The sequence below is a fragment of the Aquila chrysaetos genome, chromosome 17 (assembly GCF_900496995.4).
Source record: "Aquila chrysaetos chrysaetos chromosome 17, bAquChr1.4, whole genome shotgun sequence".
NCBI classification, from domain to species: Eukaryota; Metazoa; Chordata; class Aves; order Accipitriformes; family Accipitridae; genus Aquila; species Aquila chrysaetos.
The window spans coordinates 3,054,419-3,079,804 of record NC_044020.1 but is presented as its reverse complement, the minus strand read 5'-3'; the positions used below and the strand labels follow the sequence as shown (position 1 = coordinate 3,079,804).

General features: G+C 50.3%; 2 protein-coding genes and 1 long non-coding RNA gene across 5 annotated transcripts in view; 1 reads left to right on the top strand and 2 right to left on the bottom strand.

The window, feature by feature from the left end:
• MYH9 (myosin heavy chain 9) overlaps nucleotides 1-2,811 on the bottom strand; it is a 72,408-nt gene extending 69,597 nt beyond the window's left edge. The window contains exon 1 of the mRNA XM_030040493.2: nucleotides 2,630-2,811. The gene's annotated coding sequence lies outside the window, so the exon portion shown is untranslated. The remainder of the gene's footprint in view (nucleotides 1-2,629) is intronic.
• Nucleotides 2,812-5,216: 2,405 nt separating this feature from the next.
• On the bottom strand, nucleotides 5,217-25,278 carry LOC121233901. Of its 3 annotated transcripts, XM_041129626.1 has the most exons (7): nucleotides 23,354-25,278; nucleotides 21,142-23,182; nucleotides 13,244-13,319; nucleotides 10,574-10,658; nucleotides 9,961-10,126; nucleotides 9,678-9,835; nucleotides 5,217-6,919 (listed from the first exon to the last, which is right to left on the bottom strand). In XM_041129626.1, the coding sequence occupies exons 2-7, from the start codon at nucleotides 21,794-21,796 to the stop codon at nucleotides 6,917-6,919; spliced, it is 1,143 nt and encodes a 380-aa protein (XP_040985560.1). In that variant the 5' UTR covers nucleotides 21,797-23,182; nucleotides 23,354-25,278; the 3' UTR covers nucleotides 5,217-6,916. The 3 variants fall into 3 exon arrangements, 2 of the variants coding, with proteins under 2 accessions (XP_040985560.1, XP_040985561.1); XM_041129627.1 differs by lacking the exons at nucleotides 21,142-23,182; nucleotides 23,354-25,278 and adding an exon at nucleotides 14,757-14,795; XR_005934248.1 differs by lacking the exons at nucleotides 5,217-6,919; nucleotides 9,678-9,835; nucleotides 9,961-10,126; ... (1 more) ...; nucleotides 21,142-23,182; nucleotides 23,354-25,278 and adding an exon at nucleotides 13,438-13,533 and having other exon boundaries at nucleotides 11,656-13,319.
• LOC121233902 lies at nucleotides 12,903-13,680 on the top strand. Its single transcript, XR_005934249.1, has 2 exons — nucleotides 12,903-12,948; nucleotides 13,422-13,680. It is a non-coding gene; the product is annotated as an uncharacterized LOC121233902 (long non-coding RNA).
• Nucleotides 25,279-25,386: the final 108 nt, after the last annotated feature.

The following is a 25,386-nucleotide window of genomic DNA, read 5'->3' as shown; positions in this document are numbered from 1 at the left end:
ACTCGCCAACTTTTTCATAATACCAAAGTAATGTACTGGACAACACAGATTATTTCAGCCTCCTAAGTGAGAAATTCTTCTAATCTTCCCTACAACTTTACTGGACAAGTAATTTTATCCTTTTTTTTTTTTTTTTTGTATTATTATTATTACTCATTCATTACTGATTCACTTAAAAGATTACGGTGTACCTCTTACAAGCCATTTGTCTTAAAACGTTCTGAAGCATATAAAAAATCCACCTAGAGGAAATAATGAAAAAAAGCTTATTCTTTCTTTTTCCCTCCAGATAAAAACATCACCCTGGCAACTTTTTTCTTATGAGAATGACTTGAAAGAAAAAAAAATAATCCCAGAACCATGGCAGAAATATCCTAACAATCTATGCAAACAAAGTCCAATAAAAGGCCATCAGTTTCTACACCCATTCTTCTGGGACAGACAGAACCTGACTATTTAGCCTTCCTGTTTGTACAGAAAGAGCCACATGCTACCTGGCAGAGCAAACTTTTGAGGTCGAAGTCTCTTCTCCAGAGAACTTCCAAAATCAGATCTTGGCTATACAAGTCAAGTATCCAAGAGATGATACTGTATTACAAAAAGAACCACGTTAACTCACCAGCTTGGTGCTGGTCATACTCACTTTGAGGTTCCAGGTCAGTAAATATGAGATGTTCAGATCCCCGCTTCTATCCACTATTAGCAGTTTTGCAGCTACCTTAGGGTTAGTGAAAATTTTGCCTGTCCACCTCCAGAAAGACAGTGTGCACACTATGAATAAGCGCAACAAATAAAGCTGTCAAGAAGCAGAACACATCAATTTAAACAGTTCCACCTGACACGGAGCTTCGCGGAACTGTTGCATGATTTCCCTTTAGTTATTTTTACAAGGTCAGATTAGCAGCATAATCTGGTGTTTATACAGTTTTGGCAATTGTGATTAACAACTTCAAAACTCTTTTGTGCTAAATACAACTCCACTTACATTTATCAATTGCTTCCTCCTCATTACAACTTTCTAGTTAACAAAAATATTTGCTTATCTCATTTAAACTTCGGGAGAGAGCACTACAGTTGCAGACAGTGCATCTGTGAGTCAATACATATCTGCACTATGATTTGCCATTTTTACTGGAATGCCATGGATAAGTGAACTTAGTCACGTTGTTACCTAGTGAGTAATTCCAAAAGCATCTTTACACAAGCAGTAACTGATTAGAGCGCTGTTACTTTGGAGTTAAAACTTTACCATATCTACCCTTACAGACAGGAGACATATATGAGAGTTAAGGATGTGTAATTTAATCTTTCAAGCCATGGTTCAACAGCCTCCATGCAAAATACCTTATATTTCTTTATAGTATAGGGCAGAGGCACAGAAATCATAGTCTGCAGGCCAAAGTCCACCTACTAAAATATCTCTTCAAGTTTGAAGCACAAATTTCTTACGCATTACTTGAGAGATTGCTCTGTTTAGGACAGATCTGCTCACTTAGAAAAAAGCTTAGGTTCTTAGTCTGCTCTGATGGAGTGTGGCTCAGGACAGGATGACATAGGATACAGAAGAAAAACCTGTGGAAGAAGAAAGATGAAGAACACAAACGGTGTTTCAAGAGTAAGAAAAGGAGGAAGGAAAGGAACTGTAAGGAGGGGAAGGAGGGGAAAAAAAAAAAAAAAAAAAAAGGAATTTAACAGCCACGGCATGAAGAGCTTCCTGACCAATGCAGTTTACTTCTGAAAAATTCCACTTTATTACCAGAAGCATGTTACTGCTTTAAAACTCATTTCACCGTGTGTTTAGGCAAATTAAGAGCAATCCTTATTAAACCCACTGGGTACACACCACCCTCGGGGGCTACGGAACTTGTTACTTTCCACACCTACTGCAGACAGGTTGGTAACCATATCCCTAAAAGCCGGAGAACTTTTCCTACTCGGTTGGAGGTGATGCCTGAAAGCGCAAGCTATCTGCGAGAGTTTTCCCTGCAAGCTTCATCTTGCCCTGTCACTCCCTCCTCCCTCTCCCCTGGCTTCGCTCTACAGACCAAACCGAACGAGGAAGTCGAGATCTGAGGGCGGAAGCCAAGCCCAGCGCAATGTCTGCAGGAGGATTGTCAGCCTGTGACTCAGGCTACAGCCCTGACAGCTGCCAAACGGTCCCATTTTCCCCTACCCGTTACTTCCAAAGGAGGGACACTTAAACGCGAAGAAGGGCGGGGGGGGGGGATCGGGGAGACGCACCGGAGGGAGGGGGGAAAGAGGACGGTCCGGGGAAAAAGAGCGGGGATAACGCTACCCCGCCACCTCAGGGGAGGCCAGTTACCAGGGCGTGGAGGGAGGAGAGAGGCAACTCCCTGGGCAGAATGCAACCCTGCGGCGGACGGCGCGGCGGCACACACGCCCCCGAAGGAGAGGGGGGGGGGGGGGGACGGGACGACGGGGAACACCCCGGGCACGGCAGGTCAGCTCCCGGCCGGTTTTTCTGCCGCCCGGCTCGGCGGGGAAGGCGGAGGAGAGCGGTATCCTCTCGCCCGGCTGGACAAAAAGGCGCGAAACCCGCGAGCGGGGTGTGCGTGAGGAGAACGAACCGGGACCACCCGCGCCCACCGCCCCACCCGACCGGTTTCACCTGAGCCCGGCTCCGGCAGGAAAGAGGGAGGGAAGGAGGGAGGGAAACGCCGCGGCGGCGGCTGCGTTCCTTCGCGGCGAAGAGAATCGGCGTCCTCACGCTGCCGGCTCCTCCCGCAGGCACCGCGACCGCCTTCTCGCTCACCGGCACTGCGAGGCGCCCGGCCGGGGAGGAGCCGCCGCGGATCAGCAACGCCACCGTCCCGCCTCTCACCCCGCCGCCGATCACCCGTCAACCAATTAGCGGCGCCGGTTGGGGAAAGCTGACGGCCTCCCCTGCCAATAAGGAGCCGGCCGCAGGAGGCGGAGGCGAACCGTTGAGGAAGCGGCGAGCCGTTTGGGGGGGGGGGGGGGGGGGCGGTGCCTCGCGCCCTCTGCCGTTAGCAACGCCCGGGCGCGCGCGGAGCCCCGCCCCTCGGCGGGACGGGACGGGCCAGCCCAGCCCGGCGGCCGCCGGCGGGTTTCGGGGGGGGGGGGCGGCCGGCCTCCCCCCGCCATTCCCGCCGGCCCCGGGGCCGGACCGAGCCCCCTCACACCCTCCCACACACACACACACACACACACCCCCCCCTGCTCCTTTCTTCCCCGTCCCGGGTCGAACGGTACCGAGCCGTTCCCACAACCCCCCGCGCCAGGCCGTGCCCTGACTAAACCCCACAATGCCCCGCGCCGGCCTCTCGCCCCTCAGGAGAGGTTTGCCTCGCTGGCACGATGGAGGGGCCGCGGGTTTTTGGCCCTAGCCTGGGAGAAGGGAGCTGGGGGTCAGCCTCCGGCAGCAGGGCGATGGGCTGAGGCGCCGTTCTCCGGAGGCCGTGCCTGAAGGCCTCGGCAACGGGGAAGGGAGGGAATTCCCCAGCCGGTCGAGAAGTTGCCCACCCAACCCTGTTGTCTGGCAGTGCAACATGACCGCGGCAGGAAGGTGGGAGTCGGAACTGAGTTTCATCCGATAAAGGGGCAGAACTGAGGCGAGCGGAAGCATCGGCGCAAGCAGAAGCATCGGTGTAAGCAGCCCCTGATGCTGCTGAGGTGTACGAACAGCCGGTGCGTGCGTTACAGGAGGCTCAAAATGCATTGAAAAAGGCACGCCAAAACAGTAGAGGTGTGAAAAGGTAGAGGTGGGTGGTGTAGTTCTGCCTCTTTGCATTTGCTACAGCGCTCTTCGAGGCTGAACTTTGGGATGAGTAACAGGAGGAAGCAGCAGCCAAGATGTAAGACAAAAGTCCTTCTGAAAAGAGTACAGCATATACAAGTCCATGTGTCAGATCCAGCTATGCAGATGAGGTTTATTGCACGTTTTACAAGCAGGCAGAAATACAAGGCTCCCTCCCTTTGGGGCTTCCTGCTTTCTGCAAGGAGGGCAGATTTGCAGATGTAGGCACCGGTGACAGAAAATGCAAGGTGAGGTTTACCGATGGCAATACCAAAAGTTACAAGTGGATGAGGCAAATGAAGTGAGAGAGGCTTGAATAAAGAGAGAAGTTAGCAGAGAAGTGTCTCGAGTAAGCATCTCTTGTCCAAGTGAAACACTTCAGGCTTAGGAAGATTCACTGCAGCCATTTGGAAACAATGCTAGACCTTTGTATCTAAGGACACAAAAGGCAGTGGGAGAAATCACTGAAAGGTTTGTACAGCTGAGTATCAGGGATACAGAGGTGTCATTGTTAAAGGCAGAGATGAGGAATGTAAATACAGGTACAAAGTAGAAATGAGAATTTAATTTGGCAGTGGGAAGGGAACATACAGGGTAGGTCTTCACTAGTACACCAAGGCAGAAAATGAAAGGAAGCTGGAATTGTGACAACCAGAGATACCTACAAAACCAGATACCTTAGATGGTGAAATGATCTGCAGTATCCAGTGACTCATTTTGATCCATGAAAAAGGTGACTAACATATGGAAAGGATATCTACTGGTTGAGCAACAGGGTTTTAACTTCTCCCACGAAAATGTAGCAGAATGAAAATAGTGGAGGTGACTATATATATCAAAAGCTTTTTAAGAACAGGAGAGGCTGCCTCTTCGGCCAAGTGGCTGAGAAAGGAAAGGTAAGTGAAGGAAAGCAGTCAATATCAAGTCTAAATGAAGCTTTTAAAGGAGAGGAATAGCAGATCTTAGCTGGGAAAGCAAATACATAAGGCAGAATGAACTGACAGCAGTAGTGATGTGGAAATAAAAGATAATGACTGCAAGCATGAAATGCAGACATAAAAAGGCTGCCACAAAGTCTTTTTTGAAGAGCATACATGATACTGGGCATTTAAAATTTTGTTATTCTTTTCTGACTCTCATACTTTCATGTGTACTCTGCTCTTCCTGATTCTAAGATTTAAGTCTAAGGTCAGGCTGGACTGTCTTCTTAAGGTTTGGCAATTTTTTTCTTTTTTTTTTTTTTTTTTTTTAAATTTGAGAACTTGCTCCCACTCCTGTTTAATCAAAATCAAAACTTTCTTGATGACTTCAGCAGTAAAGCGTCAAAACTGAGTTCAGAACAAAGATTGCCGCAGGTTTACACCATCCTTTCCCTTAATAAAAAGTGTATCCCACCTCTTTTGAAAACTCTCTGTATTTCCCTCATGGTCAGATTTGTAGATGTGTGGTAGTTGAGGCAAGTCAGATTTGAAATGTCTGTTTTCTGTACATTGATTACTTTGAAAGTAAGTGCAACAGGTTTTTATGTTGATCCGGTGGCAGGAAGTTACCCAGGAAAAGAGACACACCTCAGAGAGAAACAAGTATGACTAAAAAAGCTATCATATTAATTTTATACATCTGTTACTTTCTACAAATTCACGGGATGTTTATTTAGATCTTTCTGATCAACTTCACTCACATTTTCCATCAATGTTTGCAAGCCAGCATCCTTTGGAAGAACAAACCTGTACTGGTCACTGAATTCTGAAAAAAATGATGTCAACAGCAGACACGTTTACCAGTTTGGTGGGAGTAAATTAATGGTACTGTAGTATTTCGGGGCGGGGGGGGGGGGAGAATCTACTAAGCTGTGAGCATCCAGAGATGCCTCTTCAATTTGCCAGCCTTAACTGCAGACCACTTTGCTGTACTACAGTGTTTTCCCCTACACTGGTCTAATCCAAGACAATTGGGTTTAAGTTTGTTGGCAAACAGCAATCCCTGGGAGAAGCCTGCATTTCTGTGATCAACAATAAATGCAGGGACATTTGATTTCTGTATCTGACAAAGTGGCTAAATTCATTTTGGTGAATAATTTACAATGTTTTGCTGAGGCAGAAGAAACCTCTTCCAAAACCAATTTCTTACTGACAAGCTTGAGAGAGTGAAACAAGAAGAGTGACAGAGACAAAAGGTGTTTACTTCATTGGAGAAGTCACATCATTGCTAAATGTTAACCACAGTGGGTTTAGACAGAAACCACACATTGTACAGATCTGGAGAATGTCACAATCTGGTATTGCTAAGAAGCCTGAGCTCTGCTTTTGCAAAAGCCTGAAACATCACTAGTTTCAGTGCAGATTCATAATTAGAATTTCTCAAAAAAGCAGCCCTGGAGTGGCTTTAATATGTACACCCATACAAAGGAGCAGCTATAAATGCAGATGAGAACTTGAAGGGTATTCATGTACTGTAACAAAAGGAAATGGCTCTTTGGCAGTGGGTCTGTAGAAGCCGCATAGGTCTGTGGACTTCACACCTATGTCCTCTGTACAACGTGAAATTTGTCTGCAATTTAGGCACCATCTATTAGCACACAACTTCCTTTTCCCCTTATACCGATTCTTTATTGTTCTGCTCCCGTAACGAATGCCAAATCGAAATTGTAAGAAGGTGGAAAACCATGAACTCAAGACGTGGAAGGGGTGAAAGCAAGTGATGTTTCCACTGGAGGGTTCAGAGCTTACAAATTTAGTGAATAACCATTTAAACCCAAGTTCTAGCTCTGTTCATCCAATTTCCACCAGGAGCAGCTGACATAAAAGTGCTGCACTGGACCACAGTAAGGGAAACGTGGCCCGGTAACCTGTCTCAGAAGCAGCCAGTAGCAGATGCTAGGAGGAGAGTAGCCCTTTTACAGAATGATGTTACCCATAGCATGACTACCCAACTTCTGGCATGGCTGTGGAAAAGGTACGGCTTAATTCGCTCGTTCTCCTATGGCGGGGTGCGATTCCATCATGCCCTCTTTATCAGCAGAGCTGGTTTAAGATGTCTATTCTCCCAGTAGCCATTTGTTCCTAGTGCTGTGTCATAGCTTACCACTGCTCCAGTGGTGCTGATGCAGATGTTCCAAAAGCCATATTGTAAACTGGATCACTGAAGTAGAGTTAAAAAAGAAGGTTATGAAAAAAGATCAGTTCACTGATCTAGTTTATAGGCCCACAGAGAGAAGCAGCGCAACTGAAGGGATTAAACTGAGGCACTGGGATAGCAGTCTTCCAAATTGACTGCTGATGGAGAAAATTTAAGAGGGAACTATACCTGCGCCCCAAGACTGGGGAGGAGCCGTACCTGGCATACTCCAACATTTAAAACAGTTATTCTACTTTTCACCTTTCCCCAACCCTCCACCCACACAGGCCCGTGTGAACAACCCGCTGAACTCCTGCTCCCTCATTGTGGTTCTTGCTTCAGCTTTAGTAAAAGAGGAACATGTTTTTACTTTCCTAACACATTAATGACAAGATCCGCAGCTGAAAAACAAAGCATTTACATACAGCATCTCTGCTCATTTGGGATACCATTCAGAGGCATAAATCTCTGCCCATTGGTTATGTAGCACTGTAAGTATATTTGTCTTGTGCAGAGTTCCTGCTTTCAATAAAATGGGAGTGACACAATCTTGTAAAGGGACCTTTGTTGGGGAAGCAGGTGATCAAACAGCTGGGCTCTGTCTGAAGGCAGTCATGGAAGTATCCTCAGAAACCCACCTAAATGAAAACTTCTGTCTTAGGCAGCGGAAAACTTTTCTTGGAGCTTGCGAGTCCCTCCAAACCCTAAGATGAGATTACAACTCCATTATGCATGGTTAGAGACACCACATTCCTGATCTGGCATACTAAGAATAATGGCCCAGAGCTCTTTACCTCCAAGGAATTCTAATACAATCATCTCCTGCAACTAAATGCAAGCACAATGCTAAGCAACAGACATTTTTTAGTTCAGTATATCCCCTTCCTAACCTTGTTTCCTCTAGCCCTGTTCTCTTGCTGCTCACTATTTTCTATTCAGCTTTAAATTCGGAGAAAGCTGGCATCCAACACCATTATACAAGCCATCCAGCAAAAGTATCTTTGCCCCAAAACCAAGATTTGGAATCTGAGTTTTCCACCTTGGGCCTACCCAGACTTGTCCAAAATGCCAGCAGAACATGTCCTGTTACCTGCTGTAAATAAGCATGGCAACTCTTTGCTGCAGAAAATAACCATTTTAACACAATGTTACAGCTTACCTCCTTCAGTGATAATTCAGCGAGTAAGATGCATGTAATTTTAGGCTTGTCTGTCCTGGCCTCACAGCTCCCAGGTTCAACAATTGCTAAGGAGCCTTTATTAACATCTCAAATACCTCCTTTTCCTTCTCCTTTTCTCAGAGGGGGCAAGAAATGCTTCAGATTCCTGAGTTTAAAAGGGCTTGGGGGCATTCTTCTTACTCACCAGAGGATAAGCTGAAAGGAGAATAACATCCCTCCCAGCCCCTCTGTCACCCTGCACCTGTCATGCTTGTGATGTTCAGGTAGCAAACATACATACCAGGCTTGGGTCAGATATTGATAAGGAAAAAATACTTTAAAGAGAATGACAAATCCATCTAAATGCTGTTTAATTCATCCTGATAAGGTAGGGCTGTGGAGAGCTTTACAGCACCTTTGCTTCTCTTTTCCTTCCGTAGGTCTCGGGCTGGGCTGTGTTTTCACAGAACCAAGAATTCAGTAGCAGGGTGACTGTGCTATTTGGAAAACAGGACTAAGTTCAGAGAATACGTAAAGGTGATAGTGTTTAACTACTTCACAGTTTTTTTCATTGTTTTAATTACTTTTCAGCATCAGTCACCTTTAATGGACTTCTAAACAAAAGATGTGTATCCGGATGTTCATTTCCCTCTTCCTCTCCCACCAGGAACTTAGTCTCCCCCCCCCCCCCCCAAAAAAAAAAAAAGAGCACCCCTACTTTCAACTAGCTGCCTTTCTTGAGGTTACCGTGTGAGCTTTTGCTCCGCTAATGGTGCCTCTCCGCTTACCTCATGTTTGCTGTTTGTTTTTGGGCTCAGCCTGCAATAGTAATCAAGGCCAAATATTTGCTCAAATGAAGTGGCTCTGTGGTTTTCATTCCAGGGAGCTGGCTGAGGACAAAGTGAAACTAGCCTGAAATATTCTAGTATGCCCAAGAGATGCTAGGAACAAGGGATTTTTCCAGTGCTGTAGAAAGTCATGCAGTTTCTCATTGTAGCTTTGTTGTGGGAACTGCAGGGGAACTAACTCGTTTATAGCCTGCCACAATTAAAGACACCACTTTTGTCTGCCAGTAACCAAAGTCGGTCCAGTCAAAGCCAAACTTTGGGACCATTCTGTCAGGCTACAACCAGAAAGACGACTCAATATCAAGTTATGCAAGCATTCGTTCTCCCTCTTCTGCAAGACTGAAGCCACATTTTTCTGATAAGAGGAGGCTACATCCTTTGTGCTTGCAAGTCAGCGGCAGGTCTTATAAACACACCCACAGATTCTCAGCGTAACATATTGCAAGCTCTGTGCGTCTGGAGCCAGTGCATGCTTTGCTCAACAACCCCCCTTTCATTTCTGCCAAGATTCCCTCCCACATTTGGGACTTTTTTCCTGCTCCCTTGAGAGCCTCCTCAATTCTCCCAGCTCCTCCGGCCTCCCACTGTCCGCTTGGACTGTTCTGTACAGCTTTGCCAGTCTGCTCTGCCTTCGGAAACATATGGGCCAGTGCAGGACGCAAAAAAGATCCGCGCGTTGCCCTTATTCTCGGCCCTGTGTTTGGGTCAGGTGAATGGACCAGAAGACTGAACTGACAGCGCTGGCACAGAAGGCAGAAAATTAGCCGGGACTTACTGAGGCATTAGCTTTGTAGGATGTGAGAAAATACCAAGACACATAGATGAGGTGCCACCGCTGTGGGAAAACACCTTTTAGCCGAGGTGCAGATGAGCTCCACTTAACACAGTCATCTTCTTTCCCATATATCAGAGCATCGTTTCCTGGGATCTGTTCTCTGGAACAAAGAAAGCAACTCACTGGGCACCCTGCATGTTTGCATAACACAAAATTCCTGTCAAAAATCAGCACTTCACTGAGGAGTAGCAGGCTACTGAGCTGCCCAACTGCAGGCTAGCACCTGCTCTGCAATATTTCTCAGCTACCAGGAGACAGGAAAGTGTTAGAGGAATCAAACCCACAGGACAGAGGTGCTCAGGGGCTTCTTCTGAAATTCCTTGACTTGAGGTAGCAGCTTGTGTTAGGCTGGGATGTAAGGAGTCCTGCAAGCACTGCTGCCTTTTGCACTGGCTCAGGAAAAAAAAAAAGAAGAGGTTAAAGGTTTTTTTGTGAAGAGAATATTTGGACATTGAGTTACAGACCCAAGTGTGATACAAATCTAAAACATGAAATAAGAAGATAGCTCCGCTCTCTTCTACCTAGTGGGTCAAGGCAACCAACCCAGGGTAAACCCTGTCCACTCCCTCCTCGTCTTTTCTGTTTACACATGGAGTAAAAGCATCCTTAAACCTCTTGCTACTCTACCATTCTCCTGATTACAGATGCATCTAACACTGAACTTGAAACACACACCTCTACGTAAGTTTGCGGCTAATTGCGAGACAGCACAGAGGCCTATAATTCTTTGACTCTTTATAGAGGAATGTACATGTATAAAAGCCTTTTGAATTTTCATAAGCCGCCCCTTAGATGTGGGATAGCAAAACACAAAAAGATGAAAACAAGATGCTCACCCGATGATTCAGCTTTCCTGCAAAGTTTCTTCTAACAGCCATCATAACCCTGAAAATAATCATCCCAGCCCTTTTTTCCTGTGGGCTAAAAACACATCAGCGATGAGGATCATAATTTAAGTTTTTTGTTCCTACTAGGTATCCATGAGAAAGAGCTTTGCATTACATGGAGAAAAAAAGAATCATGTGCAGGAAAAGCAGATATGTGTATGTTTGGTTTTGTTTGTTTGATTTTTTTTTTTTTTTAAATTTAAGGAATGCTAAATCAGGTTTAGCTTTGCTAGGGGACATACCAGCTGTCTCCAAGCTCTTTTTATATTATGATCTCTCTTGTACCTTAATTGAGAAAGCAGGGTGTGGAAGTTTCAACAAAGGCTCCCCTTTGTAGTGTGTTAATTAGGCACAGGAGTTAACAAAACCCCTCAGTTATAAACAATTACCTTTCCCCAGGCTTGCTTTCATTTTCATGCTACCGTGTTTTTACTAATTTTCTATTAGTTTTCCAGAGTGGACAAGACTAATTTCTAAAATTAGTCTTCTAATTAGCAAAGACAAGGAAAAAAAAAACCTAAGCAGGAAAATGTGTAAAGCAGGAGGAGAAAAAAAAAAAGATATAATTAGGAGCACTTAAAGATGCCTTTTTTTGTGCTTCTTCAGGATACATGAGTCCAAGGTCTTTTCGGATCACTGTAAAGTCTCCTTTAAGACTGAAAATCTAGATTATGGTCCCCTGCAAGTGACTCTGGGTGTAAAAGCCTGGGGATGGGAAAGAATCTGATCTGGGTTCGTGTGCCCTGCAATGAGTGCTACCTTCACACCCGCAGGAGGAGGAAACAGAGGAAAGCGGAGAGGGGCTGCGAGCTGTAATTCCTCCAGACCCTCTCCATCCATTCCATCTGCAAAGCAAAATTTGCTTTAAAAAGAGGGCCCCGCTTGCCCTGCAGGACATCTTTTTGCTCAGCCCCAGAGACACACAACAGCTGGGAAGGGAGAGGCCCCTGCCCTGCTCCCTGCCAACGCTACGCTTGGTCCCGATGGCAATGACCTCACCTCTTGGCACCGAGCTGTCCCAAAAGGGAGTGCCAGCCACCCTGGCACTGGTACCCTTCTCCTCCCTCTGCCTCCCGGCACGGGAAGGAAAAAACCCAGGGGCTTGGGGCAGTCCTTCTGCCTCAAAAAGAGGCAATCCCAATGATGGAAAACTGTATGCTAAGGGCAAGCGCCGTCTTAATGCTAAACGTTTTACACCCTGCATTGGTTTGAAACCTTTCACACTGCTGCTGTCTAATCTTGTTCTCTGTTGAACTTCTGGAGAAAGGGAGCAAGGTGCTTTAACCCACAGTACCAGGAGAAAAGGCTGTTACGATTCAGTCTCCAGTCAGTGTCACGCTTCTCGTCACCTGGGATAGTGCTGCTTGCCCAAGACCTTCTCGATGTCGAAGGCACCCAGATATTCAAGCATAGGTGAGGGGCTACATCTGCGTTCCATGAAGGTTGCCTTTGCGTCCAAGAAGCTGCCCAGAAAGCAGTGGAGCAGTGTTTATGGGGGACTGGGGAAAGAGTAGCTCAAGCTACAGTCCCAACAGGGTCTGTGTCTCCTGGCCTGCCAGCAGACCTGGAAAAGACTGTCTAGGGGAAAACTCATAATTCTCAGTGGCAGCTTCCCAAGTATAGCAGTTCTCATTGGGAACAACCTTGACTCTCCTCTCTGGAAGAGACTGAGGATAGTCTAGTGAAGACATCTAGCGAAGATAGGCATTCCCCCCTTTATTGCTGCACATCAAACCACAGTCCTCCTCTGTCACTGCGCTGCGGTAGCAAAGACTGATTCTTAAGCCAAGATCAGCTCCTGTTGCCTTCCCCAAAGAGCTTTCAAGCTCAAACAGACCGAAGAAACTCAGTGTGAGAGAGCAATCAGAAGTGAAGAAGGGCTGAGACTGGCCCCAATGCCTGCAGCAGGTCCCAGGCAGGACCTGTGTGCAGGATACTACCCCGACTGACCAGACAAGTCAGGGAACCAAGGACCCCGTGGCAGCACAGAGCTGCTTCACGTACGATGGAAAATGTTTAAACTGCTGTAGTTGGGGCCCACAGGAAACTTTTGGGAAGTGTGTGCCGGGTCTAAGACAGGAACGAAGAGAGTCAGTGTTTAAAATATGCACTGACAATGAATTGCTTCATTACTTAGAGAAAAATTGAGAAGGGGGGAGGGAGTAAAACCCAGCCACATCAGGAAACAGGCAAATAATTGTCTGACGGATACACCAGGTCTCCTGGCTGCTGCTCTAGGACTTTGCTGCTGCTTAGCCCACAGTGTGGGCTCATTGTGATAAGCTTCTCCTTCCAGGAGACAGCAAAGTCTCCTCTGCATTTAGGTATTCCCCATGGAAACGCACTGCATCTCAGAAAGAAAGATCATTTTCCCGGAGAGAAAAGTTGGGGGGAAGGTGGCCATTTGAAGGCTCACATACTAAGCATAAGACCCTGAGGACAGCCTCTTCCCTTGATGCCGACAGCAGGGGCTGCACGGCACAGCAACGTCTCCCGCGCTGCGTGTCCCCATGTGCCTCAGGTCCCCAGGGGCTGCGCAGGGGACCCCCCAAGAGAAGTGCCACAGCCATGCTGTGGGATTAGGGTCAAGCTCAGCAAGGTGGTGCAATCCCTGCCTACATGCTGGTCAGCACAGCTCCTTCCCTGCCATGCAGTCCCCTGCCTGGATGCATCCTCTCCTGTGGGATCTCACACCCTGGAAAAGAAGAAAACAGAAACGTCTTGCGTAGGGCTGTTTACCATCTCTGCTGGTGTCCTGTTTTGCCCTGCTGTACTAATTTTCTTTCTCCTCCTGCAGCTTCCCTGGTACATACACTCTCAGTTGAAGAATGAGAGAAGATGAAGATGAAGAATGAGTTCCTTCAAACTAAGGAAACTTTTGGTCCACAAGCTGCTGAAGAAAGGCACGCAGACATATGAGCCGCAGCCCCCCCTCCCGCAGCACTTTGCAAAGCAAGTGAATAGCCTCGGGCAGGAGGCTTTCTACACGTTGAACGGTCCAAGGCAAGGAGTAGTGCAGGGCAAAGCACCTGGAGAAATTGGACCTCGTGGCCTGGGCTTGCACATCCGTGAGCAGAGACATGGGAAACGCTGCCTTTCTGGAGCTGAAGTGGGGAGGGGAGCGCTGGAAGCTGCAGGCAGGAAGAGTCTGACTTGGGAAGGTGCCCATCTTGCACAGAGCGAGGCAGGTAACAATCACACAACTATTTATGGTTGTTTTTCGTTGCGACAACCACAGCCTTATACGGGCAAGAGTGCTCCACTCGAGGCAGAGCTGCGGAGGTGGAGCCTCGAGGGGCACTCCTGATGCTTGCTCCCAGGCTATCTGCCTGCACAAGCCACTGACCTCCTTCCCGGGAAAAACCCTGGGAACCCTCGCTGAATCCAGCTGTTTAAATTTCAAACTACAAAACGACCCGGCTCCCCTCCCCTTCCCACCCCCATAACTCCTACTAGCTGGAGCTGTGGTGAAGCAGAAACGTCTGTATTTGTCATGTTGTGGGTATCTGGGAGCACTGGGTTGGAGAGTCCCCCACATCCGACGTGGGAAACCTATTCCCATCTGGTTGTGATAGTACTGAGAACCGGAAGAAAAAAAGAAAGGAAAAACAAACAACCCTCCCCTCGGCCCCCCCAGTGTTGCTTGTCAGACTCTAGCAAGTGTGTGAAAGGCTGCAGCTGGCAAATCTGGTGCACAAACTCCATTGCAGATCCTTTTGCCTCTGGATGTGCTTCGGAGCCCCCCAGTACCTCTGGCTGAGTTGTCAGTGGGCGCGTTGGGTTCTTACACATTTCAACCCCCTTCAATCCACCCGGCTGAACTACGCTGGAAACTGCTTACAAATAAAACCATGCATAAACATGCTAAAAATGTCACTGTCATCAGATAAGGTTGCTATGCACATAAAATTCCTGACATGAGTTTATTAAACCAAGGACATGAAAAGTTAAGCCACACGCATATGGTGGCTGGGATGGGGAGGGGGGTACAGCGAGCAGGATTCAGGCTGTAACACTGGTTTTGGGCCAGCTGCCAGCCTGTAGGACATCATCCCAGCGTGACTCAATTTATCCCAATAGGAGGGGGAAAAAAAGAAAAAAAAAAAAAAAAAAAAGATGTCACAGAACCCACCTCCTTCTGCGAACACTGGCATGTTTCGGGAAGGAGCAGCAGGCGGGAGGCAGGGATTAGCCGTGCCACTTGCGAGCTGCGGAAGGCTGGCCTTCCAGAGGACAAAGCACGCGCTGACCGCCAGCCCTCAGCAATCTTTACCAAAACCAGTCATATTTAGCACTCCAGGAGGCAGCTATCTCTGTTTTATAAGAGAGGAAACAGGCGCTGAGAGCTTCCTCTATAACACATTTCTCGTAGTCGTGGCTATGTTCGAGTCGCAGAAACGCAGGGTTGGGTGGGCTAGGTGCTACTACGTGGGCTTACCAGTTCTCAGACACCCAGGTCTGCGGAGAGGTGCATGAGCTGCCAGATGTAATGACCTTCCCTACCGCGTACTGAGATTTTATAGTTCTCAAGCCACATATTTTAAGAGCCAAGGGGGGCAGGAGCTGTGGGAGTGATTTCAGGTGATCCCCCCCCTCTCCTGAGCTTATCACAACAGCCACCCTTCACTGCTTGCAGGCTGTTTGTGGCTCCAGAAAGAGAAGCTGTGCACCCTTTCCCCCGGGAGGAGTGACGTGAGCTGGGTTAACCTGCAAGGGTGGAACATCGTGTTCCTCCTCAGCCTCACAAGGGTCAGGGTTTGATGACCGCATTAGGTCAACCCAAGTCTGAGCAGTCCCCGAAGGGGGGCTGTTCCCCTCCCTCGTCTGATCTTCACACTCCCACTGCCAGTCCCAGATGACACAGCCGGCTGATCCAGCTGGAAAAAAACTTGAACCAAAAGAAAGATGTTTCCAGCTTGATCATTTCCTCGGTCCATTTGACTGCCTGAGTGCTAGAGAGGTGCTGGAAATGCACGGTCATGGGCAGCCAGATGTAAGCTGGTCAGAAACTATGAGGGAATCGCAGCCCAGGAGAGGCCAGAAAGCCTCCTTTCCAGTGATACCGTGAATGAATTTATTCCAGCTGCGTGGCTGGTCACAGGGGTTGTTATAGCACCCCACATGCAAGTGGTTGCAATCAGTATCTGAATTAAGGAATGTCTATTGCCAAACATGTAGGATTACCAAAATCACAGCATCGTTTAGTGTAGGAGGTAACTCTGGAGGTCTCCAGTCCAAACATTTTCTCGGAGCAGGACCAGCCTTAAGGTTAGGTCAGGGCGCTCAGGGCCATATCCAGCTGGGTTTTGAAAATCTCTGAGGATGGCAAATCCACAGTCTCTGTTCTCGCCTCTTGTCCTTTCACTGGGCACCTCTGGCAATCTGGCTCTACCTTCCGCGTAACCCCCATTTGGGTAGTGGAAGACCGCGGTTAGATGGCCTCCCTCACAAACCTCTGCGAACTCCCGCTGCCTCTGCTCATGCGTCAGATGCTCCTCCGTGCCAGCTTCGTGCTCCTCCACTGGAGTTGCTCCAGTTTGTTAATGTCCCTCTTGCAAATGTAAAGGACCATCCTGAAGCAGCCTGAGGAATTGTCCGTCTCACCTCCTGGAGGAGAGCGGGCGTCTCTGCCTACTTGTAAAAGCACGAGTCTTTGCGAGTGTGTTCGCTGGCGTCTGTGTGCACCGTACCAGCACACGTCAGTGCGCGTACGCAGTGTCACGCAGCGAGTTGGTGCGTCCGCCTATCATGTAAATATTGGCTCAGAAGTTTAGGTCATAAAAACGGGTGCAAATTCACTCAAGTCCAGGGAGCTGTGCTGGTTTCTGTGAGCGGAGCTGGACTGCAGGTATGCTGTGTGAATGCTGTCCGTATGCGTGTCCAGGGATGTCTGTGCACCGTCCTTCTCCTTCAGCAGCTCTGCACCTTAGCAGGCACGGATCCTCCTTCCCGTTGTTATCGGAGATGATGTTCACAGTCAGGTCTAAATCTGGTCAGGTAGCTTCTCGATTACTCACCTGTCAGCTATTACTCTGCTTCAGTAACCCTGAAGCTCGGGGAGACAGGGTGTACCAGGCGGTAGCTAGGGCTGGAAGACAACAGAAATCATGTTCTGCTCTGGTGATGTTGCTGGAGGGCAATGCATCACTGCTGTGATGTCATAACTGTGAGGCACAACCTTCAGAGCGTAAAAAACCACCCATTACTCAGTGGGCCAGCAGGTGATTTCAAAGAAGGCAAGCGAGAAGGGAAACCTCCAAACTTTTACCTGCTTGCTGTCTTGGGGATAATGGTAGGCAAAATGACGTGTGACTGCAAATCAGCGGTGCCTTTTGCAATATCAGAATTGCTGCGTGATGAGCAATCCCTCTGAAGTATTCATAAAAGATGGGAAATGGGGAAAGCTGAGATGAGCTCCAGGCTGTGGATGGGGGAAGCGCACCGCAAGGATATGGGATGTCAGGTACGAGGCTGACAAATAGGTCATGGACACGATCTGCAGGCAGGGCGGGAGGAGGGAGGCAGGGAGAGGGCATCTCAGCTCTGCCGGCTGAGCGTGCAGCTCAGCTCCCCCCAGTCCACCTTACACAGCTGAAAATCCCATCGGGAAGAGTCCCTGGAGAGGGGGCTTGGGGCAGTTCGGTGCGGGCCACGCTCCCGTTCTGCGGAGTAGATGGCCCGGGCAGGGTAGAGCCAAGGCTGGACCAGCGGCTATCCCGAGCTGCAGAGGCTGCAGCAGAACGAGAAAGCTCGAGAGTGCTGGTTCTCAGCCGGTCACATCCAATCCTCGTTTTGCAGCAAGGACTGCCGTCAAGCCTCTGGCATCAGGAATTTTGGTGCTGCAGCTCAGGGTGCCTGGATGTCCGACACAGAAGGACGAGGGGTGCCCGGTAAAGACCTCCTCGGTGTTAAGCTCCGGGCTGGAGCTGTGGGTTTACAAAGAAGAGGAAGCGAAGCGATGTAGTCTGCTATGGGGAACAGAGGTGTAAACCTGGGTTAACGTAGGGTGAGGTGCTCAAAGGACTGGCCCAGTTCAGAGCCAGGCAAAGTTTGCTCCCCAGCTACAGAAGGTTATTACAGAAATGCAATAAAACAAGTTTTTACTACAAGCCAAGGACAAGAATCACCAGCTGTTCACGTCACCCAGCTCCCTTTAGTCTGAAACAATTTGGGGACTGCCTTAGATGGCATGACCAAAAGGCGGTCAGGTTTGAAAGGCAGAGCTCGTTCCAGGGATCAACATCTCCTTTTGAGACCCTTTGGTAAATCCCGAAGCCAAGGCAGGGAGGTAAAATACAAACTCAGCTCACCTTCCTCATCAGTTCCACCTCTGGATCTACTGGTCCCAGCTGGGATGGGATGGGAAGGGAAGCTGTGTCTGCACCACCGCCACAGCTGGATATAGGTTAGAGGCCCCGAAGTACGTGCACAGCCACCATAAGCCATGGGACTTTGCCCAGGGCAGGGTGGCCTGTCCCTCCCAGCTCTGCAGCCTGGCGTATCTCACCAGGCTTATCTGGTCGCGTGCCCTCCTCCCTCCCCAGCCGTACCCCCAGGGCCAGGTTTTCCTGCTTCACCCCAAATGCTTATTTTTATTATTTTAAAACAAACAGAGTTGCATCTGTTTTGATTTCCAGAAGGTTAGAGGGAGGTCAGAGCTGACATCTGGGCTGGAGATAACATTCCCGTCTAATTAGCAAGCCCTGAATAACGAGGGCCTTCCTGTCCCATCCCCCTGCCCCAGTACGGGAGAGGGCAGAACTGGCGGAGGCTGGGGCAGAAACGGGGCAGGAGAACGCCCCGTTAAATGGCATTTCGTTTCCTAGTGCCCCCGGACCGAGCTCGTGGGGCTGCTGATAGGGGCCCGTGGGCGACGGCCCCTCCTTCGTCCTTGCGTGGGCACCATTTGCAGGCGCTCGGCCTCTGCGGACTCTTTATCCAAGGAATTGGCCACGGCTTTGCAAAGGGCCAACGGTGCTTGCCAGTCACCCCGCAAGCCCGTTCGCCCTTTCTGCAAAGCAGGGGTTACGGATTTAAACACCCTGGGCGCTACCCACACTGCCGTACGCGTGGCAAAAGATGTGATGGCGGTGGGAGACACGGACGAGACGCACGGTGAGGTCCCCAGAGCACGGCCGGGCCGTCCGCTGCCCTCTCCTCGATCTAGGGAGCTGTACGTTGGCAGCTCCATCCCCGTTTCTCGGGAATGGGGTCATTTACCAGGACGGCGCAGCCCGACGGGCTGACACGATGCGGCTGTTTCGGCGCAGCAGCACCGCAGAGAGGAAGGAGCTACGGCGGGAGCCGGCTTTGGCCGGGATGCTGGGCTGGGGGGGTGAAACCGCAGCGGTGCTTGTGAGGGCTCCTGCAATTTGTAGACGTATCCCCCTCCCCGCAGCGGGGCACGGAGACGCAGGAATTAAAGCCTGACTCAGCTGGGAGAGAGGCTCCCCGGCTGAATCACGCCTAGGCTCACCGTGGGCTGGCTGGGCTTGCAAAACCCCGTGAGATCGCGGGCGCAGGCAAGAGCGGTGGGGGCTGAACCGCAGCCAGGTGCTCTCCGGGTGAGATTACAACACCGGGCGCATCCACTCCGCGCAAAACCCCGGCTGACATCCCTCGGCAGAGCCGGTGACACACCAACCTGCCTGCCCCATCACCCCCGCGGCGGGGGGATTTGCTGCCGGCAGCCTCCGACGCGCAGCCGCCCTCGCTGGAGGTGCCGCAGCCTGTTGTTTCCTCGGAGGGGACGTGACCGTCGTTCCCGGCTTCGGTATAAAACCCCACGGAGGGAAGGAAAAAGGAGGCAGGGGAACAAGTCTCGGGATTTAACACCGGCAGAGCTCAGCTGCCGTGCCCCTGGCTGCAGGCTGGAGAAGATGGGGCTGGAAACCGTGCCCTTGGGTCAGCCACGTGCTGCTGGCCACCACGGGCTGGGCACGGTGTCACGGGGAGGCACAGCACCGCGGGGGAGAGGCAGAACAGGGAGATGGCAGCAACCTAAAGAGTTCGCTTGCAGACACGGCCACATGCTGCCGGTTTCTGCGCTGCAAGCTCCAGTGAGACCAGCAGTGACGGTTCCCTCGTGTTCCCACGTCCTTTCATCTCAAGGGCGCTGCCAGCTTCTGCCTTCCTATGCGATGCCAGACGGAGTAAGAAAACCCCAAATGTTCTTCCTCTGCGCATCACCGAGAAAACCCAAACTGAGAACGGAACTTGAGCCCAAGGCCAGGGAAAGGGGAACGGGAACTAAACAGGGCCCAGACAGGTACAAGGGGGGTTGGTATGCTGGGTGACCGCATAGTTTAGCATTAGAAATGCAGTGGTAGGCGTGACAGCAGCAACCTTTAATATTGCCCGAGCTCTATGAAAAGTCTCCATGCTCCTGCCAGGATCTTAGGGCAAAGCCCGTGGGACTGGCCCAGCTGGGAGGGGGAAGCTGGACCTCCTCAGGTGGCGAGCTAAGCTGAAAAAGCTGAGCTGAAGGATCAGCCCCTTGAGAGCAAACCCGGCGAGCGAGAAAGAAGACCGCAAGGGTTTTGTCTTGTAGCTTCCTGCCAAAAACTGGCACGGCTGTAAACGCCAGCGCAGAACAATACGGTCTCCTGTCCCAGCAGCTGCTAAAGCCGTCACCTGGGGAGCTTCCTGCAATCAGCCAGTGGAAGGACAAAAAGGAGCTCCCACATGCTTTCCTGCAATTTGTCATATGCCTGATCTCCGCTCTGCTCAGTCCCTGCCATCCTCCCTTCCCCCAGAGCCGCCCGTCCCACGCTCCGACAAGAGGATGTGGTCACGAAGACCAGCCTCGGGTGAGGAGCAGGCTCATCGTTCACCCTTGCTTCTCCAAGCAGCAAGAAGTGCTTTTCTTTATGACTTCTGAATCACCCGACAGCCTTCCCACAAACAGTAGTTCCCCTGGGCTGGTTCTGCAGGCGCTGCGTGGACTTCCCCCGTACCTGGGTCTCGGCATCCCAGAGAGACCCGCGGCACTCTGCAGATCCTCTCTGCCTGCCACGCGTCCCAGCTCCAGGGCTTACAGTGCCCAGAGTTGGCACGACGCTGCCACCGGCTTCTTTTTCAGACCACTGCACTTTTCCAAGGCGTTAATCTCTGGGTCTGAACGCTGCCGTGCTGGATCTCTCCTCACGGGTGAGTATTTTTAGAAAGTTTGAGCTCAGACCATGCAGTCACTCCTGAGCTATGCCAGGACGAAAAGAAAACAACCACTTTTGCTTGAACAATACCAGCACGGAACAAAAAGCCACTGCAAATGGGGTTTTTCAGCATCACTCAAAACTAGCCAAGCTTTGAAAGACGAAACTTTGCAGTCAAAAAAAAAAAAAAAAAAAAAAAAAAAAAAGGTTCCTAGTGAACAGAAAGGGCTTTGACAATTTACTTAAAAAGCCAGATTAAAGCAAAACAATGTTTTACAAATACCGGCGGGCGTGCTGGAGCTTGCATGCAGCACGGCGCTCCATCGCAGCCGCTGTGCTAGCCAGACCCAGGGCGTTCGTTACCTGCTTGGCTGCGGTGTGGCACGGCCCTGCGGTTAAAGCCACCTGCAAGGAAAGGAGCCACGCAGTCCCTGCGCCCACGGCTACGGGCCCCGCGGGGAAACGTTATTGCCTCGCCATGGAGCAAGAAAGCAACCTCGGGAGATGCAGCTCCTCTCGGTCCCGAGGCCATGAAGCTGTGCGTGCAGAACCGGCCGGGACAAACACCCTCTCGCTGCCAGCTGTGTGGGACCGGCGTGGAGGAGTTGCAACCACGCGGGTGGACGGAGGTCACCATCGTCTCCGGAAACCACCGAAATCTCGTGCATTTTGTACCCTCTGGACAACTTGACGTGGATGTTTCTGAGGACTCGCGCTGCAAAAATTTCCTGGTTTTCAGTATTGCTGAACCACTCCTCCGCTCACAGGAGAGATGGAGCCGGGGTGCCTTCAGCAGCAGAGGGATGAGCGGCGTGTGCCAAGCAGGGTACCGGGAGCTCAGCCTCCCCCCGAGGGGGAGAGCGAGCAGGCTGGCTCCTGTCCTTGGAATTCCGTCAGCAGCTACAGCTGCTGGGGACATCTGTGTGCCCCAGAAGCTCCTGGCACTCTCCACAACAGAGAACAAAAGTATGTGAGCAGATAAACACACACACACACATATATATATGTGCAGGAACATTACTTCACAGAAGCTGCAGGCTATGGAGAAAACCCAATCAATTTTAGTGCATTTCTATCACGACTCTTTGGATTACAAGGGCCTAGGAAGTTGATGCGGGCCAGCGGGACGTTGGGCATGAGGAGCAGCTCCAGCATCCTTCTCCAGCCTCTCCTCACAGGACCGGTTCCCCCACCTCAGGGCCCGAAGGCAGCCACAGGGCTTCTCCTCGCTCCATCCCCGCTGGGATGTGGCGTGTCACATTTTCAAGCTCTCTGAAGGTCTCTGCTTTCCACCCATTTGGCTCCTCTAGGTGTAAGAAATTTGGGGTTTCCCCTGCTGCTCCTGCCTCCATCCTTCCCTCGATGGTAGAACGCACGGTGAGGAAAAAAGCAACCAGGCATGGCTCAGCACAGCAGCCACCTCCGGCATCGCACCCAGCCTGCAGCTACCGCTCTTGCCATGAGTTGCAGCCTCTGGTTTTTGTCTGAGAAACGTTTTAAGAGGGAAAGTGTTGCTGAAGTTACAAAGCTGCAGAGGCAGAGAAACCACGAAGCTCACAAGCGCGTCCCGTGTTCCTTGAGAACAGCAGGAAGGCACCCGTGTGCGGTGATGGACTTGAGCCTGCGTGGGTTGCAGGGGCAGGTAACGAGGCCGGGACTGTGTAACAGGTGATCTGGTTTGGTTTTGGTCTGGCAGTCAAGCCTATGGTAGTTTTATCTTATCTTTTTATTGCTTAGGATATTGCAGCTGTGCAAGCTGTTATTCCTTAACTTGCAGGAAGCTGAAACTCAGAGCGAGCACTTGACGCAATTCAGCAACAGTTTTGAACAACGCTGAGCTTAACGTTGCTGCTAACAGCCTTGCAGGGTTGGAGAATTTAATAGGATTCGGACAGAATCAGCAATAATTACTTAGTTGAGAAAAATGAGGTGGGCTTGGGGGGGGAAGCTCAACATGATTAACAAACTGTTTAGGGCAAACAGCCCGGCCGGGCTGGTGAAAGGCCCTGCCTATGGCAGCGTCAGTGGCGGCCGTTTCCCTGTTGACATGGAGCCGGTCTTTGTTTCATTCTTTGCACGGGAGGAATCACATCGTATGTTGATAAAGCAAAGGATTTACTGTCAGCGCTGGGTGGCCGGGCTGCTGAGGCCAGACCTCATTGGAGCCAAACGTGGCCAAAACTGTCCCCTTCGAAGCTGTAGAGGACCACCTCTACACAGCCCCCTGTGTGCTGCAAGCCAGGCAACCCGAATTTTCCATCCTCCTCCAGCACTCGAAGCTGGTCTCGGCGTAGCACCCCTAGCAGAGAAGGTAGCGCAGCTCTCCCTCCCTCCTTGCAGGCATTCGCCGTGGCCCGGAGCGGTTGGAGGTGAACATGGAGTTCAGCAGGCAGGCACAAACGTCCTGGGGAAAGGAGCAGCTGCGTTAGGGCTTGATGCAAGTGTAAAGACAACAGAAGCAAAAGGAAAACCTCTGCTTGCCTGGAATCGGGCACCTTGGACAAGGCTGTGAGGACACAGGCACTGCGCCTGACCTTTGCAAGGGTTCAGACCTTATGTCGGGTTCAGAACGTACCTGGGGAGGGAGAAGCGGGTTTAGCTGAGCTTCGCTCCCCTCGGGAAGGCACCGACCACCATGTCCTCTTAAAATAGCAACCAGGAACACCAGAAGCTGAGAAAGCTGCTGTAATGTAGGCAGCCTTGGAAAGGAGAGAGCAAATGCTTAACAGATCAGAGGAGCATTCGATGTGCTTAACTCCAAAAGGGAAAACCAACTGCATCCTTGCTGGAGTGAGCAGAGAGGAAACATTTTCCCAGCTGACATGGAGAAAGCAGCTACTGCTGAGGAATTACCTATTGCTTCAGCTCTCTTCTCTCAGGAAAGACCAACATCACATTCAGGTGGCACGAAAATTGCTGTGCAACCCCTCTTTTAACCGCTAAGTAAATACAGGGCTGGTAGTGCTTCCCACTTGCACCTCCTCTGTTACTAACAGCAGCTGTGGGAATCCCTGAAGCCTCCCCCAGCAGTCAGCAAACCGGGAGCTGAATTAAGATCCTGCCACAGAAAACATCCTTGTGCTTTGAGCCCTGTCCTGTGCTGAAAACCGGGCAAAGCGCTCGAGGAATCTCAAGCTGCCCCCAAACCCCTCCTCCTCTCCACCAGTTACGCTGTTTCTGAAGGATTTCCACAGGGCACCACGTAGGTGGGTCTTAAGCATTTATCTCAAAGAAACAGTTGTGGCTTTCACATAATGCACCCTAAAGCGTGCTGGCACTTTAATAGCTGAATGGCACCTTAGCTCCACTTTTCCTTAGAAGGAAGTGATAAAATAGCTAATTTATATTGCCTCTTCATTACACAATGCAAAGTCACTGTGTTTTTTCCTGTTCTGTAGGATGGTGAAGCATGAAAATTGACTATTGTCGGGTATATGACGCTGTTCCCCTACTTTTCCTGCTCATGCAGGAAAATGGTCTTTACTAGAAGTGTTTACAGAGCAGGAACACCAAAACTGCAGGGCAAATTGCCCAGCCTGAAACACGAGCAGGACATGAGCAGCATAGCTTCTGCGGTCTCCCAAATAAAATAAAATGCTGGTTTTTACTGATCGTAACCGACCAACAGTTCTTTACCGTATTACATCGAAGTGACATCACCTCTAGCAGCACACCGGGGGTGAGATCAGCCCAGCCTGGACGGGGAGGTACCCATCTCAGGGAACCAGCACCACCTTGTGCTGCTGCCCAGGCCCCAGGGGCGATGGAAATAGGTGGGAGCAGCGATGCCTGCAGCACTGCGGTTGCGGAAGGACACGCAGGACTTGGATCGCCACTCCCCTGCTCTTTCAAAGGTCATAAATTGTTATTGCAAAGGCACAGAAAAAAAAATTGCCTTGCCGCTCGTAGCAACCTATGCCAGGGAGGTGAAATGGAGCGGAGCCAAAGCAGGGTTAAGAGTGATTGAAGGAAACAGAAGCTGGGAATGAAAAAAAGAAAAGCAGCTTGTACATGGTTATTAAGCACTTACAATGTTCTCATGCAGCTTAGATAAGCAAAGTGGAATTAAGCATTACAGTAGGCATCAGCCCTGGTGCTGTACTCTGCCTACAAGCGCATGAGGAGGCCAGGAGCACTTAGAAGCCAGGTTGACTGGAAACAGGTGTATATGGGGAGGAGGAGGAAGAGAAGGGAAGAGCTGAAGGCTGCTCGTGATACTGAGCACACAACTGCCTCCCTTAGTCTAAAGGTCAGGGCAACTGAAGTCAAAAGACTGCCTGTTGGCAGGGCTCACCTGCGTGAGCAGATTTAATCATTCACACAAGGGAGAAGGAGGCTCTCAGGCTCCTCAGGCAGGAAAGGAGTGAGAAAAGCATGGGGGAGCGAGCACAGCTCAGGCTCCTTGTGTGCAACGAGCCGCGTCCTTCCTCCGGCATCCCACAGCACCCAGAGGGGGTCCTAGGAGCAGCACTGAAAGCCCTGTGAAAGTTATCCACTTGTTTGTTTTTCAGCACATTACCTTTTAGTAAGGATCAAGTGACAACCTCCGCTCTCCCAACCCATCGTTAGAAACCAGCCGCTGTGCTGCTGATACTCCCTCTCACCTCT